At 55.6% G+C, this 21,117-nt stretch overlaps 1 protein-coding gene and 1 long non-coding RNA gene across 4 annotated transcripts; one reads left to right on the forward strand and one right to left on the reverse strand.

Moving 5' to 3' along the window:
* Nucleotides 1-274: 274 nt before the first annotated feature.
* LOC129646773 (uncharacterized) lies at nt 275-7,985 on the reverse strand. Of its 3 annotated transcripts, none has more exons than XR_008712157.1 (6): nt 7,007-7,138; nt 6,676-6,761; nt 3,950-4,063; nt 2,920-3,082; nt 2,682-2,739; nt 275-1,458 (listed from the first exon to the last, which is right to left on the reverse strand). It is a non-coding gene; the product is annotated as an uncharacterized LOC129646773 (long non-coding RNA). The 3 variants fall into 3 exon arrangements; XR_008712155.1 differs by lacking the exon at nt 7,007-7,138 and adding an exon at nt 7,775-7,985 and having other exon boundaries at nt 283-1,458; XR_008712156.1 differs by lacking the exons at nt 2,682-2,739; nt 7,007-7,138 and adding an exon at nt 7,775-7,985 and having other exon boundaries at nt 910-1,458.
* On the forward strand, nt 7,760-20,612 carry WNT10A (Wnt family member 10A). Its single transcript, XM_055573498.1, has 4 exons — nt 7,760-7,872; nt 8,923-9,185; nt 16,460-16,839; nt 19,546-20,612. Exons 1-4 carry the CDS (start codon nt 7,760-7,762, stop codon nt 20,041-20,043), a joined length of 1,254 nt encoding a protein of 417 aa, XP_055429473.1. The 3' UTR covers nt 20,044-20,612.
* The last annotated feature ends 505 nt before the right edge of the window (nt 20,613-21,117 follow it).

Here is a 21,117-nt window from a genome sequence, read left to right on the forward strand (position 1 = left end):
GCCCCCAGACGGAAACCAAAGAGCCATTTTCTAGGCCTCTGAATGTGGGGCTCCTCAGAACTACTGGCCATAGGGTGGGTGGGTGAGTTTTGTATCAATAAAGATATTTAAACCAATGGGATATATCAATAAAGATATTTAAACCTAGGCCCAGAGTTTTTTTTTTTGGGGGGGGGGGTTGCTGCCGTGGGGACAGGCTCTGAAAGGAGTGAGTAAAGGGAGATGGTTTTGATAGAACGGGCCTCTCAGGGGTCATCACCTGGGTCCCCATCTGTCTTCCAGAACTGGGCTCTCCTGGTGGTGAAGAGTGCCGGATCCCGCCCTTGGCATTCTTCTTATTCACTCTGGTACACATCTAGGGTCTGTATCTGCAAGCTGGGGGAGAACTGGGATCCCCTTTAATGAGCAGACTGAGGGGATCTAGGGAAAGAGGACCAGAAGCCTCTGGTGGTGTGCTGAGTTCTCAGGTCAGCCCTTGTCCTAATTCAGGGTGTGGGGAGTTTGTTTTCCTGTTTCTGGGAAATTTGAGGGTAGATTTATAAGGCCACCCAAACTCGAAATTTAACTTGATAAACGGTAGAATGTGATGAAAATGTCCTTAGTAACATCAGGTTTTGCTGTCATCAAAACTAGCTTCACCCCCATTAACACTGAAAAAACTTAGAATGGCATTTCCAATCAAACTTTGAGGGAGGTGAAGCAAAGCTTTGCCAAGGTTTCTCTTGGTATCCAACCACGTTTCTGCCTTTCTGATTCCTCTTGGAAAGCTAATGGTGAGGGTAAAGGCACAGAGGAAGGTTTGGGGTTCTGGGTTTTCCAGAATTGAGGGTAAGGCCCCCATCTTTCTCCAGAGAGAATGGAGAGGACAGAGCCAAATGGCTGGGATTCGGAGCCCCCAGTGTCCCCACAGTCCAAAAACTGCAGTGGAGAATGACTCTCCCATCAAGGTATGCAGAGCGAATATGAACATTAGATTCAGGCACTCTGGGTTGGAAACCAATGCTGTTGCTTAGAAGTTTACGATATAGGCCATCTTAGTCCCAGCATCTTTACCTATGCAATGGGAATATTATTGTTTTAGTTATCGATTGCTGTATAACAAACAACCCAAAAGTAATTATTCCTCATGATCCTTTAGGTCAGGAATTCGTCAGGACTCAGCTGGGTGGTTCTGTTCTTTGTGACAGAGCTGTTGGTTGCAGTCATCCACTTGGCTGATTCTGCTTGGTGGCTTGCTGGGATGGACAATCCAAAAGCCTTCCCTCATGTGTGTCCAGTGTCCCAGAGTTTCTCCAGTAGCCTCCTTCTCTCCATGTGACCAGCTTGGGCTTCCTTACAGCATGGTGGCCTCAGCATAAAGCTGGATTTCAAATTATACTGTGCTAAACTTGAAGGCAGAAATTGCAAGTGTCTTCTTAGGGTCCAGCCTTGGAAGGTACCCAGCATCACTGTCATTCCCTTTTGGTTGACACAAATCACAGAACCAGTCAAAATTCAAGGGGAGAGAAAACAGACTCCTCTTCTCAATGTGCTGAGTGTTTGCTAAGTCACTTGGGTCGTGTCCGGTTCTTTGCGACCCTATGGACTGTAGCCTGCCAGGCTCCTCTGTCTGTGGAATTCTCAGTAGGACAAGGGCAACTTGTTACACCCATCATAATCTATCCACATCCTCATATCATTTTAGGGCAGATTCTTTGAGATATGCAAAGCACTTAGCATTTGATGCAATAGTTTATGTCAAGTTTGTGTTTCATAAATGGTAGTTACTGTGAGAAAGGGGATAGAGAGCTGATGCTTGGCAGGCATTGGGCAGGCCTTGACTGCAAATGAAGATACCCAACTCAAACTAACTTAGGCCAAAGGGAATTAATTAGTGGATCTCATACCTGGAAATGGTTGGATGGCATCACTGATTCAATGGACATGAGCAAATTCCAGGAGATAGTGAGGGACAGGGAGGCCTGAATGCTGCAATCCATGAGGTTGCAAAGAGTTGGACATGACTTAGCAACTGAACAACAACAAAAATACCTGGGAAGTCCAGGTAAGTCTGAATTTAGGCACTGCTGAGCCCAGGGGCCCAAATGATTGACATCACCTCTCTCTCTCTCACCCTGACTCCCAGGTCTATTGTTTCTACTTGTCTGTCTCTCTTTTCATACTGTCCTTATTTTCTCCTGCTGCAGACAGACTTCCTCTATATGGCAGCCTTTTGTCTACATTCTTAGACTCTTAGTGCCACTGACCCAAAAAAGATCAAAAAAGAGTGGAATTCCCAGTAGAAGCCCTAAGGAAGCTGGGATCAGGTCAACTTGACCCGCTTGCCTATCCTTGAACTAATAACAGTGCAGGGTGGGGGGTGTGTGTGGGAGACTTCCCTGGCGGTCTTGTGGTTAAGACTCCACGCTCCCAATGTAAGGGGCATGGGTCCAGTCAGTGGGAACTAAGATTCCACATGCTCCATAGTGCAGGAAAAGAAAAAAAAAACTAGTGTCCAGGGAAATGTACCACCTCAACTGGCATTGGTAGCACCCCTAGAACCACAGGGAATTGGGGCACAGCGAGGAGAGAAGATTTCTTCAAGTGAAAGAGAGGGAAGGGGAACTCATCCTGGGTATGACAGACCCTTTACATGGCTTTCAGGGCATCAGCTCTCCCCTGACAGTACCCCCTACACACACCTGTGTGACATCACGTGGTTCAGCCCTCGAAGATCACATCGCTACCCCAGAGTGAAGCCTGTATGGAGAGGAAGTATTAGGCTCCAGTGAGAAGGAAAAGACATTTGGGTTTTCTTTTCTTTTTCTTTTCCAATCTTCTTCCTCCTGGCTCCCTCAAGTCAAATACCTGGGCTTCAGGGAAGTATCATGGAGAATTCAGACTCAGAATCTCTTGAACTAAGGGGTTTGGCTAACTTACCAAGGTGGGAGAATGGAGCCAGCATTCTGAACCCATGGAAGAAAAATGAAGCATTGTACAGGATAGGGTTTTTATTCACATTTCTGCCTTCTCCAGGCTAAGCACCAAAGAATTGATGCTTTTGAACAGTGGTGTTGGAGAAGACTCTTGACAGTCATTTGGCCTGCAAAGAGATCACACCAATTAATTCTAAAGGAAATCAACTCTGATTATTCATTGGAAGGACTGCTGCTGAAGGTGAAGCTCCAATACTTAGGCCACCTGATGTGAAAAGTCTGCTCATTGGAAAAGACCCTGATGCTGGGAAAGACTGAAGGCAGGAGAAGGGACGACAAGATGGTTGGGTGGCATCACTGACTCAATGAACATGAGTTTGAGAAAGCTCCGGGAGATGCTGAAGGACAGGGAAGCCTGGTGCGCTGCAGTCCATGGGGTCGCAAAGAGTCAGAACAGACCGAGCGACTGAACAACTGCCTCCCCTGAGAGTTCCCTGGCTGGGTGCAACACTTACTGTTTAAAAAAAAAAAAGTCTCCTGTACTTTTCTCAGAGGCCACCAGAGGGTGCACAGAGCCCAGCTTCCCTGTTAACACGGCCCACAGACAGGACCTGCAGGACATCTGGGGAACTCGAGAGAGTTGTCAGTAAGAGAGGGTAGGATGGAAAGGAAGTAAGGAGACCCACAGACAGCTAGGTCATGCTGCTAGGGATCTAGACTGTCTGAGACCTCTAGGCTGACCCAGATGTAGGGCTGGGATGCCTGCCTCTGTCTCTACTGCCGGGTTCTGGTGCGGGGTGGTGGTAGGAGGCGGTGATATGGGGTGTGGGATGCTGGATTTCCTCTTCTATGGTGCTAGGGAGGACAACTGAGGCAGTGGCAGAAACTGACACCATCCCTAGTAGGTTAAAAGGAATTCAGTGGGCGTAGCACGATAGCAGTGGGGGGTAAAAAGGCCTAGTTTGCCAGCTCGAGCTGGGCCAAGTCAGTTCCCCTCTCTGAGCCTCAGTCTCCCCACTATGAAATGAGGGTACCTGATAGCACATGGTAAGAGTGCTTGCAGTCTTTGAACGGGCACTCATGTGTTAGCGTCCATCTTCTGTGACCAGGAGAGACCAGGAACACAGCAGGAGTCGGGGAACTGCCTTCTGTGAAAGGTGAGAGTGGTGGCCCGGGAGGCACCATTTTGACCATTATCCTGGTCCTCTTTAAGCTCGAAGGTGGCTCTGCATCATTGCCCTGAGGACTGGGATGGGGGCTGGAAGCAGAACTCAGAAATGCCCCAACACCATGACCACCCCACCTCCCCCGTCTTGCTCACCCAGCTTCCCAGCCTCAGGCACAGTCTGAGCCATCGAGGTCCCCCACTGGCTGAGTGGTGGGGGACATGTGGAACTGGGGAGATGGGGGAAGAGCACAGAGGCGCTCCAGATGTGTGCGTGACCACATCAGGGAACGCCGGAACAAACAGGCAGAAGGGCGGGAGGCTGGGAGGAAGGCCCAGGACTCAGGAAGCTCTTCCCCTCCCCTTCCGGACCTAACACACAGGGGTCTGGGAGACTGGAGCTGCCAGCTCTTCCCCCTTCCTTACCTTCCTGAGGGGGCCATGGTCCCTGAGGCCTGGACAAGAGGACAAAGAGCTGCCTCATCACTCTGGGGCTCCTTCCCTCCCTTCTTCACAAAGCTAGCCTTCTCCAGCAGAGCATCAGGACTGAGCCTGGACTGGGCTCAGCTGGGGTGGTGGGGGTCCCACCTGTTCTCACCCTGGTGCCTCCCTGGCCCTCCCTTCCCCGCAACCTCCGATGGAGCCGCCGCAGCTGGAACCATTCTCCGGCGCTGCCTTTCATCCCTGGTCTCCCCCACCCCCAGTGGCCCCTGTAATTGTGGTCTCAGGCAGCGGCTGCGGGGGCTGGGGCTAGGCTGAGGGCCAGAGCCCAGGGCAGGGCCAGGGCGGGGCTTGAGGGCTGCTGATAGGGGCTTGCCCATGGCATGGGTCTTGTGAGGTTGGGGCTCCAGCTGCAGACACTCTTTCAGGGTTTCATCTTTACATATGCCAAGGCCATGGGCCCACATAAGCCCTCACTTCCCAGGGCTAGGGAGAAGCGCCTCAGACGGGGCACTCCTGGACCCTCATGACAGCAGGCTAGTGCCATGCTTGAGTGCCAGCAAGGCTTGGGCATTGTTTGCTTCCTGGAGTTTTCAAAGAAAGGGTCTTCTCCCTCTCCCTTACATTTCTGTATTTCATGAATAGTGGTAGGGGAGCAAAGAGATCAGTCTTCATCTGATGAAGGCCAAAGGGAAAAAAAAATCAGCCACTTAAACCAGGTCAGTGGCATTTCCCAAATGTGGTCCCCTTGAAAAGCGCTTGAGACATTGGTTAGAACTGCAGACCCCCAGGTCTTCCCTCTGGAAAGGCTGATTCAGCTTCACAGAGCCCAGAATTGGAATTTCCCACAACGGCCTACCCCAGGGGAAACATACAATGCATCAAGCATGGGACATGCTAGTGTGAGCGCTAGATGCGGAGTAAGGAGGTCTGCAGCCTGGATTATGAACCCATTGCTTGAGCCTTTCTGGGCCTCAGTTTCCCCAGCAGCCAATGGGAGTATAGCTCCCCAGTCTGGCTTGTCCCTGCTGGGGCCCTCTCCCACTCTGGGCTCACACCTCCTTCCTGGGTTGAGACTGGTTCTGCCCTGCCCCTCCCCATACCCTTCCCAAACCTTAGACCCAAGCTGTTGCTCTTCCTGCAGCCTGGTAGGGAAGAGTGGGGAGGGCAGGGGGCGGCTGGGGTCAAACCCAGCTCTGGCTGACGCAGACTGCTTCCTGCCCCCGGCTGTTTCCCTGCTGTCCAGCCAGACTGCTGCCCCCACTGCCCCACCCCCACCCCCAGCAGCCTCAAGCCCTTAATTCCTGACAGCTGCGGTGGCTCCCGGCAGAGATGGGGGAGAGGAGGAGGGAGATGCCGTCAGCCTGCTGTTGCTCAGGCCACCACCACCACCGGACAGTCTGGGGACAGGGAAGGCCCAACCCCTCTCATTCGATTCCCCAGGGGGGGCCAATTCCAGGAATGGGCCCCTTTTTGTCTCTGAGCCCAGAGGCTTTGGTCGTTTATCCTTAAGCTAGGAGGGGCTCTCTTCAGAGAGGGGGGCAGTGAGGTTGGGAGGGATGCATATGTACAGAGTGAGAGGCTTGTGCCCATTTTACAGAGGGGGATGTCAAGGCCACAGTGGGAATAGGTTTTGCTATCAGGGTGCAGGTTAGAGCCAGAAACAGAAGCTGGAGCCTCTGTCCCTGACTCTCTGGCTTTTGGGCCCTTACCTGGGTCCGGTACACTCATCCTGCTAGGCAAACCTAGTGTTCAGCTGGGATGTGAGGACAGAAAAGAATCCCAGAGAGGCGTGGCCCTGAGCCAGGAAGCTGGTGTTCGGGAGCTCCCAGAGGACCAAGAGGCAGGGCCAAGGTGAGACCTGGGATATCTACAGGCTGGGCATGGGGAAGGAGGACTCAGTGTTGGGACTGCTGCTGCTATGCTCAAGTGGGCTTTGATTCAGCTCTTCCACTAACTTGCTGGGTGACCTTGAGTAAGTCATGACCCTCTCTGAGCCTCAGTATTTTCTTATGAAATAAAAGGGGATGAAATAAGATAACCTCAAAGCACACTTTTAGGATTAAAAGGCTCTCTAATCCCTCCTCTTAGGGTATGCCACCCCTGGATGCTCTGCTCCCAGACTAGCATTCACTGGAGTCCCAGGACTTTTACCTTTACTGGCTCATTGATGAGATGAGGTGGGTCTCATTAACTTCATTTCACTGAGGCAGAGGGTGGCTTGGTTCTCCAGGAGGCACCTGTTGAAGGTCACACAGCCAACAAGAGCAAGATCGGGGGGTGGGAGGGGTGCGCTGCCAACCCCCTCTGCAGGACCCCACACCTGCCTCAGCAGCCAAGCCTGGGAAGTCCCTCCTGAGGTGGGGGAGGCGAGCAGAGGGCCAGCCCCTGCAGGTGTGTATATGCGGTGGGGGGTGGGGGGCGGGGGATGGCTCCCCAGCAGCTGCGGCTCAGTCAGGCGCACACACCTCTCAGTAACACACACCTTCCCACACAAACCAGCCAGCCGGCTCACTGGCACCGCCCTGGGCCTGATCGCGCAGACCCCAACACCTCTTCTCCCCGCCCCTCCCGGCAGGGTCTGCACCGCCGCTCCCACCCCAATGCTGAGCAGACACAGTGGCCTCGGGAGGAGTACACGCCTCTGCCCCCCTCCCCCGCCGTTGTGACGTCACGTGGGGTAGAGCCCTGAGACTCGGGGAGTGGGGGGGCGGGGGGAGGAAAGGGGAGGCGGCCGAGCTCCCCGAGCCGGGACAGTCACTCACTCTTTTGGGCGGTGGGGCCAGGCACAGACAGCGCCGCCCCCCCGCCCAACTCCCCCCACCCCACCGCCCGCCTCGCAAGCCCTCGGAAGCACAGGCTCACTGCACTGTGCTCTGGGGGCTCCCCGGCACCCCAGCCTCTCTTCCCTAGCCCACAGCACCTCCGGGCCCCCCTTACACTCAAGAGGCACCAGGAGTTGTTGCAGGGGGGCCTCGGGAAATTCCCCGAACCCCTGTGCCAGGAGGTGCCCGGTGCGCCCGCCCGCCCGCCGCCCCCCCACCCGAGGGCGGTGCCCGGGGGCGCTGCCCCATGGAGCAGGGAGGCGGGCACCGTCTGCTCTGGGAGCCGTGACCCGAGTCGGAGCTGTGTGTCGCAGCCGCCCCGACCCCCCGCGGATCATGCGCCGTCGCCCCTGGCTCGCCGGTCCCACCGGGCTGTGAGCCCCCAACTCCTGGCCCATCACGGCCTGCGCGCGATGGGCAGCACTCACCCTTGCCCCTGGCTGCGGCTCCGACCTCGGCCCCAGCCGCGGCCCGCGCTCTGCGCTCTCCTCTTCTTCCTACTGCTGCTGGCTGCCTCCGTGCCCAGGTGAGCCCTCACCTTATGCCCCGCCCTCCTGGAGAGCTGGGACCCCCAGCCACAGGGGCCTCTGCGTGCCTGCTGGGGCAGGGGACCCTGAAAGGAGGGAGGGACGGTGTCGCAGGAAAGTGTTTGTGACCAATGAAAAGAGTACTCTCACAGGAGGGGATTGAACTGGTGACAAAATAAGGGCAGGCCAGGGAGACAGGGCAGTGCCCAGAAGAGTGATGGCTACTAGAGGGGGAAGTGTGTGTTTAGGGGGCAGCAAGTGCCAACCTGGAGTCCCTGCTATGCTGGGGGTACACACCTCACCCCAGGAGTAAGCTCAAATTGCCAAGCTTTACCTTGGAGATTGCCCCTAGGCAGAGGCAGGGGTTGGGAGCCCAAAGGGGGTCACCCAGGTGGGGTCAATGAAAGATGGCAGCTAGAAGGGTTCTTAGGGTGCATATGCATGTGTGTGTGTGTGTGTGTGTCTTTCTGTCTGTGGTCAAGTGAGCCCAGCAAGCTGACTTGTAAACAGCAGTCTGTGTGTGCACATGTGTGGATATGAGGGCTCATGGATCAATGTATGTTCAGATGAACATGTGTGTGAACTTGTGAGTGTCCGTGTGTATCTACATAACTATGTCTGATGAAGTGTGTATGTGGGTAAGTGTTCCTGCATCTGTGTGTCCACTTCAATGTGTGCAGAAGTGTGTCTGCATGAACGTGACTGTCTGAAGCATGCCGTTGGGAGTGGTCTCTGGGAGAACGCTTCGCTTGAGAGCATCAATGCCTGGGGATGTACTTATGAAATACTCTGTGCGCAGGCATACCGGATGTGTGCCCATTTGCACATGTTAATCGGTGTGGGTGTGCAGCCCTGTGGGCTGTCTTGGAGGGGAGGACGGTGAGAAGGTTGAGAAAAGGAGAGTGCTTTGGGGGTATACTGATAGGCTCAACCCTCGAAAGCAGGGGTTGGAACTGAAGGATTATGGCCTTTGGGACAGTGTGTATTGTTAGATGGGGCCCTCCTAGCCCCCCAAAATGCTCACCCACCCCAACCCCACCTGCCTGCAGGTCTGCACCCAACGATATCCTGGGCCTCCGCCTCCCCCAGGAACCTGTGCTCAACGCCAACACGGTGTGCCTGACATTGCCAGGCCTGAGCAAGCGGCAGATGGAGGTGTGTGTGCGCCACCCTGACGTGGCTGCTTCAGCCATCCAGGGCATCCAGATTGCCATCCATGAGTGCCAGCACCAGTTCCGGGATCAGCGCTGGAATTGCTCTAGTCTGGAGACTCGAAACAAGATCCCTTATGAGAGTCCCATCTTCAGCAGAGGTAGCTGCCTCTCACCCCTCACCCTTGCCCTGCCCACCCCATTCAGCACCCTCACTCCAGAACTGATCTGCCAGCCATCCCCTAACCCACTCCCTCAAGCTGGCAAGCTCCCCAGATGCTCATCTCTTGGCCCTTGTTGCTCTCCTCCTGCCTCTTTCTGCTCTGGGCAAGTCCATGGTTGGGGGGAGGTGGGCAGTCAGACAAACGGGGCAGATGTGGCTCCAGGCTGGGCTGGGTGGGATGCAGGTGGCAGGTTTCATGCCTGAGAACTGAACTCCTGGGTTATCCTGCCCTGAGATTGACTCTGCATAACTCAGGCCCAGGAAATACCCATATCTGTCACCTGTCTCAATTTACCCTATACCCAACTAGTAAATAGCATTTAGGATGGAGGGCCTGTGATGAAGTACCCAGAATCCACACGAACCTTTGCCCAGCAGTGTAGGTGAGGGAAGCCTAAGCAGGTAAAACTATACTTCTGCAGAAGCCTTTCCCAGCGGGGAACGCCACCAGCCTCTGTGTCATCCCTGCTGCCCTGCAAACCCTCTCTGAATCAGAGGCACTGGGTCTGTGCTTGTCTTCTGCCCAGTAGGCTTCACTTACCGTTCTGCCTATCTCTTTCCCCCTCATGGTTGGGAGAAGCTGCAGCCTACTATCTGTCTACCTCCCTGGACTTTTGGGTGACCCACCCGGACAATCCCGAGAGTGGCTTGGGCTGGAGATGGCAGGCGCTTTCCTCACTCAGTTCCACTCATACCCACCTCCTGCCCTGGTATTTTAAGCTTTGATCCAGGTCTTTGGAAAAAGATGGGGGTCTTGCCTCCTGGATGGACCTAACTGGTATATCTCTCCTCCGTGCAACTACTTGGGTGGGACAGCGTGGGGACCTGACTCCTTGGGACCTGTACGATTCTCAGGTGACATCAGAGGAGGCCAGGTACCCCTGTACTCGGTGGCCTTTGGGCCCAGGGGCTTTTGGGAGAGTCAGACTTTAATGTACCCTAATTTCAGAAAGAACTGAGTCAGGGGCATTCCCTGTCCACCAGGACCTCTCCGCGCATCCCCGGAGCCCCCAGACCAGGGTCTACCCCAGCTTCCCCCAGCCCAGCCCCTGGTCGCCTGCCCCGCCCCCGCGCGCTCTCCCTGCTCCCTCCCCCGCGCGCCCGGGGCGCTGTTTCTCCCCGGCCGAGCCCAGCCCGACGCGTGTGGCGGCATGCAGCCGCGAACTAATCCCCGCGGGCCGCGGCAGACGGCTCCCGGCCCCAGCCGCGCGCCTCTCAAAGAGGGCGACCCCCCCACCCACCCCGTCCCGCGCTCCCGCCCCGCCCACCCCGCCGCCCCGGAGCCCCTCCAGCCGTCTGCCCGGAGAGGATGCCCGCGACCCCCCGGCCGATTGGCCGGCCCAACTCCGGCCCGACGCCCCGCCCTGGCCGCCCCCGCTGCCGCCTGGCTCACGGACACGAAGTGACAGGCCCCTGCATCTCTCCTGCCCCGGCCGGGCCGGGCCGGCGCTCCCCGCTGCCGGGCGCCCGAACCCACTCCGGGATTCTGGGTCACCCGCGCTCCCCGAAGTCCGGTGCTCGCCAGCGCTGGGCCCCGAGTTTGCTCCGGGTTCCGTTCTCTGAGGACTCGGGCACCCGTGTCTCTTAGCGGGGAGGCGAGGCTAGCTCTTCGCCCCTCTTCCCGGGGTCTCGGTGTCCCCTCTTTCCCTCTGATCCTCCTGCCCCCTCTAGACCGAGTGAACCCAGGCGCCCCGACTGCTTCGACCGGAGGGAGGCCCGTTCGGGCTGGTGGAGGACACGGGGGCTTTGCACCTTGGGGGAGGCTTCGGAGCGGTGGAACCCCGCGGGGTTGGCGCTGTGCCAGGCGCTCCGGGTTCACCTGCAGTTTAATAAGCGGGAGGTGAGCTGGGGGGACGGGTAGGGGGGGAGGTGAGGTGTGGAGGGGGGAGACTTGCCGGGGCTAGCCGGCGCGGGGCGGCGCCCAGCGCGGGGAGGGAGCGGGACAGCGCGGCTCCTGGACTCCTGCAGGGAGGCTGGGCTCCTGCCTTTGGCCTCAGAACACTGGCCTACCTCTATGGCTTCTGCCTCTCCCCCTGCCCCCACCTCCCCCATTGCAACACCTCATTTCTACCTTTCCATCCTCCTCGGAAGGCTTCTGGAAAGAAATGTCCACCCCCTACCCCTCTGCTCACCTCCCAGGGCCATCGTTGCCCTGCCTCACTCACTCCACACTCTTGAGGGACCATTTTCTTGGCCCATCACCTCAAGGACTAGCTAAATTTGAATCCCATGGGCCAGTCTTGGCGGTAAGGAGCCCCTGGACTGGATTCTTCCCCCAGTCTCCCTTCTTTTCAAGTCATAGATTGTCCATGAGAAGATCAGGTGACCCCAGTTTCCCCATATGGCATATCAGTATGGTGACCCCTCTTCTCACCCTGGCTGCCACTGGAGTTCTCTTAAAGGTGCACTTGGGCTTCCCAGGTGGCTCAGTGGGTAAAGAACCCACCTGCTAATGCAAGAGACATAAGAGACGTGGGTTTGATCCCTGGGTGGGGAAGATCCCCTGGGGGAGGGCATGGCAACCTACCAGTATTCTTGCCTGGAGAATCCCCATGGACAGAGGAGCCTGGTGGACTACAGGCCATGGGGTTGCAAAGAGTCGGGCAGAAGTGACTTAGCATGCACATGCATGCTGCCACGTTTAAAATTCAGAGACTGCTACCAGGAGGTGGTCCCTCAGGTCTTCCACCTGAGTGCTGTCACTGTCATCTAATTGTCCTGACACTTTTCCTGTGATGGGTTGGCTGAAGGGATGGAGTTCTCATGAAGGAGGTAGAGGGAAGGGTGTTTGAGCACCTGGAGTGGGTGCTAGGGAAGCAGGACACACAGTAGGGCTTTCCCCAACCAAGCATAGGGAGGTGGGGCTGCTGCAACCTGGGAGTTGGGAGGCAGGGAGAGTGGGGTCTCTAGGGGACTAGAGTCCTAAATAAACTGTGAGAGGACCACCCCCATCTCAGAGGCAGCTGTGACCCAAGGATCCTGATATCCCCAGCTTTCAGTTCTGAGGACTCACACGGTTGGTGCTTGGGTGGGTGAGATGCTGGACAAACATTGGTTAGAAGGGGCTCTTTATTATGTGGATTAAAGAACTCCATCTCTTACTCAGGATGCAGGGACCAGAGGGAGATTTGAGGAATGGGCTGTTTAGAGCTGGGCTTGGGCACTGGAGTTAGAGGGGATGAGAGGACAGGGACAGATGTGGTGGAGAGAGTAGATGCACGCAGCAGGTCCTGGAGCATTGGCACAGCTTGGGTACCGCCCTCCCTAAGGCCCAGACTCATTCAGAATGGATGGAAAGAGGGGGTGTGAGGCTCTGCAGTAAGCCAGGCTCCCAGCCCAGGAGAACCCAGCAATTTGAGAGTCTAGCCTCTGCTCTCCAAGGCCCTGGCTGTTTGTCTCCCACCTTCCTTTTACATTCACCCTCAGGGAGTCTTGTTTTTATGCGTGGGCTTGGGATATGTGATGGTACTCACATGGGGAGACTGAGGCACGGGCAGTCATATCCTAATGATTATCCTAACCATAATCCTAGTCATATCCTAACAGGATCACCTAAAGTCCTGTTATTCTCATTTGTTTAGTCACTAAGTTGGGTCCGACTCTTTGGCAACCCCTTGGACTGTAACCCACCAGGTTCCTCTGTTCATGGGGTTTCCCAGGCAAGAATAACGGAGTGGGTTGCCATTCCCTTCTCTGGAAGGAGACCTTCCCAACCCAGAGATTGAACAAATTACCCAAAACATATTAAGTACTTGCTGTGTGCTGATCACTGTTCTGAAGCACTTTACCTATACTGTAGGGTCTTCAAACAAACCCCATGCACTAGGTTCTATCATTATCCTCCTTTTATAAATGAAGCTTAGAGAGGTTGGGTAACTTGCCATTAGTCACACAGCTTGCACATGAGCTGCAGAGCCAGGACTCAAGTGTAGGCCAGCTGTTCTTAGAGATTGCACTCAACCCCCTGCATACTGCCTCCCAAGCTGCAAGGCCACCATGATCTCCTACCCGGTGCCCAGAGGTGAACTGGTACAACAGAGAAGTAATCCAAAAAATGGAACTGACATGCACACATGTACACACGCACTCTCACACACCAACACCTACCCATAGTTGTGAAGATGTGGCTGTACATTCAGTGTCACCCCTAAGTGTTCCCACATATAGGCAACCCTCTTTCTCTCTCTCTCCCAGGCCGGGAACATGAACACGCACAGATTATTTGCACACAGATTATTTGTGTGGAGGGAATGGAGACCAGACTTCTCCACCTCTCCTCCTTCTTTGACTTGAATGGGCAGGTTCTCTAAACCTTCCTAGTTCCCACCGGCTCCCGAGTCCTCTCTCCTCCACACTTCCCTGCCCTCCAAACCTCCTCCCCCAGCCCCTTCCCGGCCGTTGGCTGCGTCCTGTAGCAGCAGCTGACTCCAGTTAGATGCTGGCAGTCCCTGTCCCAGATCAAAGGCAGGGCGGCTAATTGTGCGTCTTAACGAGCCCCCACCCCCCAGTGCTCCGGGCGGCCCAGCTGGCCAAGGCCCCACCCCTCTCCCCCTCCAGCTGGCCAGATGGCACTGTGCCTGCGTCTGCCCCAGACAATTGGGGCCAGGACCGAAACTGGGGCCCAGAATGGGAGCTGGGGGCAGACCCAATGGGCTGGACTTCTCTGAATGCTTGGAGCAAAGGATGACCATACAAGCCCTGCCTGGTCACTCCTACACGTGGCTGTGAGAGGTGCCAGAGGCCATGGGATGGTGTCTTTAGCTGCCCGGGGTCGGTAGGGGTGTTCTCTGTAGGCTGTGGGCTACATTTCTCCAGACTCCTCTAGGCAAGCTCTTGAATGTAATGGAGCCTGGAAGATGGTGGTTGGGTTGGCCCAGCACATCTCCTGGGACCAGCAACTTGCTCTTGCCTGGTGTTATGCATAGACAAGGTCAGAGGACTGGGAACTGTGCTATCTGGGTTTCTTACTCAGCAGCAGGTCTTCTCCAGAGCCAAATGTCCTTCAGTAGAAAGTGGCCAGGCCTGGGAGCTGGGAGAGCTGGGGCTGGGCCCAGCTCCATTACCCCTCTTTTGTACAGTGTGTCTAAGTGTGTGTGTGTGTGTGTGTGTGTGTGTGTGTGTGTGTGTGTGTGTTGGGAGGGGTGCTTTCTGGGCTGCCTCTGGTGGTCTATATATGGCCATTTGTCCTAGAAGCAGGCTGATGACTCCCCCACCCCAAGCAATAAGTGCTCAGGGTCCCACAGATAAAAGGCAAGGGATAAATACAGGGTGTGCTCCTCAGCTAGAGTCTGCCTTTCTTTCCCTTGGGCCCCACCTCCCAGGGCATTGTCTACTCTTCTGCAACTCCCACCGGTTCCCAGGGCCCCCTCTGAGGGCTCCTGCCTATTCTCTATTCCTTCCTGTTTCCTCAGAGCTAGTTTTTTCTTAGAAAGGTCCTGAGATGTCATCAGCTGGAATGAGAAGCTAAAGAGGGATCATCTGCTTTATGGGCTTCTGGTGACCCAAGTGAGCCATGAGCTGCAGAGCTCCAGGCCTGGCTGGGGAAACAAGAAAGAGCAATAGCCTGAAACTGCAGCAGCGGTGGGTGAAGTCAGACGGCAGGAAGGAACTTCTCAATAATATCAAGTGTTTATGTAGTCCTTACTAGGAGTAAGGTATTATCCTAAGCATTTAAAATTTCTTAACTCAGTCTTGGAACAACAATAAGACAGATGTTTTACAGATGAGAAAATTGAGGCACAGAGAGGTCAAGTCACTTGGCCAAGGTCACATAGCTATTACCAGCTAGTAAGTGGAAGAGCCAAGATTGAAACCCAGGCAGTCTGGCTCCAGAGTTCATATTCTTTTACACATCTTGTTTTTTGTTTTTGTTTTTTGCCAGGCAGGGAGAGGGGGACAGGGCCCTGTGATGCAGAGGGTGAGCATTCGGGGTGGGACTGGGTGAGGGTCTCTGTCCAGTCCTGGTTGGCTCTCTGGGGTCAGTGAGGCCTCCAAGCCCTCTCGGTCTTGATGCTGAGGTAGTAGGATCCAGAGTTTTTTCTTCTGAATCTCTGGCCTCTCCTAAGCCATCAGCTCCCAGCCGAGTTCTGGCTTCCCCACAGGTATCTATGGCTCAGCCGAATCTCCTGCTCATGTGGGAGCTGTTATTGCCCTTGGTTTCTCCCACTGCTCAGACTCTCTCCGGTTCAGAGGCTGGTCAGAGACCTGCCCTTTGCCAGTCCTTTCTCAGATGCAGAATGAGATGTAGCTTGCAGGTCCAGAAGCCCAACCCTCCTCTGCAAGTAGGACTCCGCCTGCCACAGACCCAGAGGATGGCTCAAGCTGGGAATGTCAAGGAGGAGGAGCGGTGTAGACAAGTCCTGGGCTCCTGAGAGTCACCCATCTTGGAAGCTTTGCACCCCTGAGCATCTCATGAAGGCATCTGCCTTAGCTAACCGTTTCTTCTCAGTGTTCAACATGACTACTCTTAACCCCGAGTCAGCAGGGGGCTCACTCCTAGCATCCTTGAGACAACCTCTTCAGCTGACCTGAAGAAACTGCAGGCAGGGTGGCTGGGCAATGCCCTTTTCTGAGCAGACTTTCTGGGATGTCACGTGGGCAGGGAAGGGGGAAATTCCGCTGGCTCTTTTCCCTCCCTCTGGTACCTGGCCATCAGAGGGTGTTCCGTGATGTGCCCAAGCAGGTGGCTGCAGTCAGGATATCTTGGGGCTGGGAACCTTAGGAGGACACCATCTCCTCTTACTTACCCTTCTGCCCATTACCATCCCCTGGGGCCCAGCATTCCATCACTGGTTTTTTTTTTTAGGTTAAAATTTGCCTTCTTTCTGCAGGCTTATCATAAAATTGCAAATATTGCATGAGAGATAATAACTTAAGTCTTTGATGGCAAAAAAAAAAAAAATTGTTTACTAGATGGTGTCTGTCCAACGGGAGAGCTGTAGACACAAACTCTGAGCTTGCTAAGGGTGAAGGGAAAGGAGTTCAAAAAGGAGGGCTGTGGGGGAGACCTCCCGCATTCCATCCCTCGTGCAGAACTTCCAGCGGAGTAATTTCTGCCCTTCTCTGAGTCTATGTCCTTGTACCAGATCCCTCCCCCGCCCAACACTGGGCCTCTGCTTCCCCTCGGTGCGGTGAGAAAGCTGGGTGGGGAGGGCAGAGGGATGGGATGTGAAGGCCCCTCAAAGGCCGTAAAACCCGCATTTCTACGCCCAGGTTTCCGAGAGAGTGCATTCGCATACGCCATCTCGGCAGCCGGCGTGGTGCACGCGGTATCCAACGCCTGCGCCCTGGGCAAACTGAGGGCCTGCGGCTGCGACGCGTCCAGGCGCGGCGACGAGGAGGCCTTCCGTCGGAAGTTGCACCGCCTGCAGCTGGAAGCGCTGCAGCGCGGCAAGGGCCTGAGCCACGGAGTTCCCGAGCACCCTGCCCTGCCCCCGGCCAGCCCCGGCCTGCAGGACTCCTGGGAGTGGGGCGGCTGCAGCCCTGACGTGGGTTTTGGAGAGCGCTTCTCTAAAGACTTTCTGGACTCCCGGGAACCTCACAGAGACATCCATGCGCGCATGAGGCTCCACAACAACCGAGTAGGGAGGCAGGTGAGCGCCCCACCCCGCTGGGCCGGCTCAGACCCCTTTGCCTAGGGCCCCTCCCCTCCTCCGGGCTCATCTCTCCTCTGGAGACCGTACCACTATCCCTAACTCAGCAACTTATCGTTGTATGTGCTTAGTCTCTCAGTCGTGTCCGACTCTTTGCCACCCCATGGACTGTAGCCCTCCAGGCTCCTCTGTCCATGGCGATTCTCCAGGCAGGATTACTGGAGTGGGTTGCTATGCCCTCCTCCAGGGGATCTTCCCAACGCAGGTCTCTTGCAGGCAGATTCTTTACTATCTGAGCCACCAGGGAAGCACCAACTTATCATTGCCCCCTCCTAATTTGGTCATCAAATGTGTGTTGGCTAGCTACTGTGTGCCAGGCACCAGACTAGGCCTGGGGCTATGAAGGCAAAACAGCCCCTGCCCTGGAAGAGCTTTCCCTCTGCTGAGCAGCCTGATCCTCCCAGTTCCTGCTGTGAGCAGAGGGGAGAGCTCTGGGTTGCAGTCAGGACCTCCAAGTCTAGGCCTAGCTCTGCCACTCAGTCTCCCCCCTATAAAGTTAGAAGGTTGAACTGGATGATCCGTAAGGCTCCCTAGTGTGAATGTTCCATGATTCTGTTTCCCTGTGCATAGACACCCATCCTCTCCCAGGCTTTCTGTGCAGAATGAGAAATTCCTGCAAAGGGAGATTCCCTGGGGCCACAGTGGTACTATTGTGTTTTCATCCTCATTTCTCTGCACCCCTGCCACCTCCAATATTCATACTCCCTCAAAGGTCATTCATTTTAAAGGGGAGAGAAGAAGAGGAGAGGGAGGAGGAGGATAACAGGGGAGGAGAAGGAAAGGGAGGAAGAGAAAGGAGAAGAGGGGGAGGAGGATGAAGAAGAGGAGAGGGAGGAAGGGGAGGGGAGAAGGAGAGGGAGAGGACAGAAAGGAAGAAACAAAGAGAGGGAGATGTGGAGGAAAGAAAGAAGGGAAAGTAATAGCACACATTCAATTTATTGAGTCCTTTCTCTGTTAGGCATTGTTCTGGAGCAGTTTACTGTATATTAGCGTATTTCACTTACACCTACCTATGAAGGTTCTATTATTCACCTCATGTTCAGATGTGGAAAGTCAGGCACAAATAGACTAAGAAGCTTGGCTAAGGTGATACAACTAATGAGAAAGTGGAAGAGGCAGGATTCATCTCCAAGCAGCTGAGTCCTGAACCCTTTTGTTCTATAGTGTAGTCTACGTGAAGATGTCTCCCTAACCCTCGTGGTAGCTCAGCACCATCTTTTCTTGGCTACTCAGCCCCCTGTCCCTTCTCTCGGCCCTGCCCAGTCTGCTCAGGCCTTGTGTCTGGCTTCCCCTCACTCTGGCTGGCACTTTCTCCATCTCACTCCCCTTTCTTCTGGCTTCTCAGCCCAGGCGGGTTCACCTCCTTCTTCCACAAAGACTGGAGCTGATTCAGCTCTCCCATCATGACTGAGAGGTGAGGTAAACTGAGGCATACCCACCCTCAGGTCACATCCAGCTCCCATCCAGTTCTGCCCTGTTTATGCAGCTCTTTTCCCAAGCGTCCATTACTACCTCAGCCCATACCAACAGTGCCTCCTCCTCCTTGTTAAACTGGTTAATTAATGGCTGCTGCCTGTGGGAAGCAGATGTTCTGGAGCTGTTGGCCTGGGGAGGCCCTGGGCTGCTTTCCACGTGGTGTTGACACCACAGGCTGCACATACAAGCTGCAGAGCCTTTTAAAACTTGGAGGAATGAGGTCCCTCTCTTATGGCCCTATTGCTGAAGTTTGAGGGCCCCAGATCATTGCTTTGTGTTTTTGGAGTGGAGCAGGGGGAGGGGCATGTGGCCAGTTTCCTCTGGGGTCTCTGGTGAGGATAACATGAAGGGGCTCTTTGGGAGAAGACTCAGGAGAGCAGGCTAAGGGCTGGGCAAGAAGTGGGTAGGTTGTATTAAGGTAACTAGCTCCTTTGGAGGCCTGGGAACCTCTCTCCACTTTCATTGCCCTGGGGGTCTGGCTCTTTGTGTTTCCTTTGGTTCTGTATTCAGGTAGACTTTGGCTCCTGTTGATGCTGTTTCCTAGGAGGAATGGTGGCACTCAGTGCTGGGCAGAATAAGCCCCAGCCTGTATGATGGGGAGGAGGGGAAGGGAAATCTCTCCAGCCCCTGGCCCTCCTCTTAGGCTTCTTGCAAAGTGCTACAGGGCCCAGAGGAAGAAAGGGGCTTTCTCAGACTCCCCACAGTCTCTGCTCACAGCCTGGAGTGAGGCCAGAGGCTTTGGGCTGGGAGGTAGTGGGGCCAGCACACCCCTGCTCCTGGTCCCCACCTGAGGGTTGGAAGAAGAGGGAATTTCCCTGAGGATCTGGGATCCCCCTCAGGAAGCAGGAGCCTCCAGCCCCAAGGGCCCCCTGCAGCTGCTGGGAAAGGCGGTGGGAGAGGAGGAGTGCAGGAAGGAGGGAATTCCCCTGGGGTCTGACGGGGTGGGAGGTGGTAGACAGAACAGCAGAAGAGTAGGCAGAACTCTTGTCCTGATTGCCTGGTTGAGAAGCTGTGCCACGCACCCACCGGCTTTGGGCCTCAGCCTTTGCCTCCGTTCAATGGGAGTTGGTTTGCAAAGCCTCTGAGATTCTCCCAGGCCAAGGTCTGCGTGGGGAGGAGGGCAGTGGGGCCGGCCGCGGGCGTCACCCTCCCCCGTGCCTCCCTCTGCAGGCGGTGATGGAGAACATGCGGCGGAAGTGCAAGTGCCATGGCACGTCAGGCAGCTGCCAGCTCAAGACTTGCTGGCAGGTGACGCCCGAGTTCCGCGCGGTGGGGGCGCTGCTGCGCAGCCGCTTCCACCGCGCCACGCTCATCCGCCCGCACAACCGCAACAGCGGACAGCTGGAGCCCGGTCCCGCGGGGGCACCCTCGCCCGCCCCGGGCCTTCCGGGGCCACGGCGCCGCGCCAGCCCCGCCGACCTGGTCTACTTCGAGAAGTCGCCCGACTTCTGCGAGCGGGAGCCGCGCCTGGACTCGGCCGGCACCGTGGGCCGCCTGTGCAACAAGAGCAGTGCGGGCCCTGACGGCTGCGGCAGCATGTGCTGTGGCCGCGGCCACAACATCCTTCGGCAGACACGCAGTGAGCGCTGTCACTGCCGCTTCCACTGGTGCTGCTTCGTGGTCTGTGAGGAGTGCCGCATCACTGAGTGGGTCAGTGTCTGCAAGTGAGCGGACGGCTCTCCTCCCTCAGGCTGCTCCTCTGTGGCGTGCCATCTTGGCCGAAAATCACCTTGGTTCCTGGGAGTGGAGGCTGGACCACAAGATTTTATAGGAACCTCCCAGCCCTGAGGTCATCAAGACTTCAATCACAGGACAGTTCAGGCTTGCTTGGACTTCCCCACTCACTTCTGTGGTCTCCAGGACAGATTTTGCCTCCCGGATATCTGCCCCAAGCTCAGACAGCTCCGTTGGGCTGGGGGTTGCCCCACACTTTAGGGCAGTGTCAGCCAGGCATGCTCTGGGCTTGCCTCCTTTATCTCCTCACCCCTTCCCCTGGAGTGGGAGGAAACCAATGGAAGCTGGTGGGTAGGGGGAGGAGGAATACAAAGAAGAAATGGACATCACTGAGCTGAAGTGTTTCTGCAGAGGCCTCAGAGGTTCTCCTCCACCAGCCCCTGCCCCTCCTCGTTCATTTAACAAATATTTATTTTGCACTCTTTGTGGCCTGGCACTCTGTGGGGATGAGAGGTGCTGGGAATACAGATGTGAATAAGAGACACAGCACCTACCCTCTTGGAGTTTACATTCTGGCTGGGGAAGATGGGCAATAAATAAGAAAAAGCACAAGCAAGGACATTTCAGACAATGCTGTGTGATGTGAAGAAAATAAAGCAAGGTGCTGGATGTACAGTGATTTGTGGGGAGTGGGGCCCCTTTAGGTAAACCTGCTGGTCGGAGAGAACTGCACTCTGAGACCTCATGATAAGGAAAGCTGTGCTAAAATATTTGTGTGCAATATGTGTGCTAAGTCGCTTCAGTTGTGTCTGACTCTTTGCGAGTCCATGGGCTATATGTAGCCTGCCAGGCTCCTCTGTCCATGGGAGTTCTCCAGACAAGAATACTGGTGTGGGTTGCCATGCCCTCCTCCAGAGGATCTTCCCAACCCAGGGATTGAACCCAGGTCTCCCAGATTGCAGGCAGATTCTTTACTATCTGTGCCACCAGGGAAGCCCAAGAATACTGGAACGGGTAGCCAATCCCTTCTCCAGGGGAACTTCCCGACCCAGGAATCTAACTGGGGTA

This window comes from Bubalus kerabau, chromosome 3 (assembly GCF_029407905.1).
Source record: "Bubalus kerabau isolate K-KA32 ecotype Philippines breed swamp buffalo chromosome 3, PCC_UOA_SB_1v2, whole genome shotgun sequence".
Classification (NCBI taxonomy): Eukaryota; Metazoa; Chordata; class Mammalia; order Artiodactyla; family Bovidae; genus Bubalus; species Bubalus kerabau.

Coding starts and splice junctions, on each gene's coding strand:
- WNT10A (XM_055573498.1), top strand. CDS start 7,760: ATGGGCAGCACTCACCCTTGCCCCTGGCTGCGGCTCCGACCTCGGCCC. Junction 9,186..16,459: donor GAGTCCCATCTTCAGCAGAG/GTAGCTGCCTCT, acceptor TTCTACGCCCAG/GTTTCCGAGAGAGTGCATTC. Junction 16,840..19,545: donor ACAACCGAGTAGGGAGGCAG/GTGAGCGCCCCA, acceptor CTCCCTCTGCAG/GCGGTGATGGAGAACATGCG.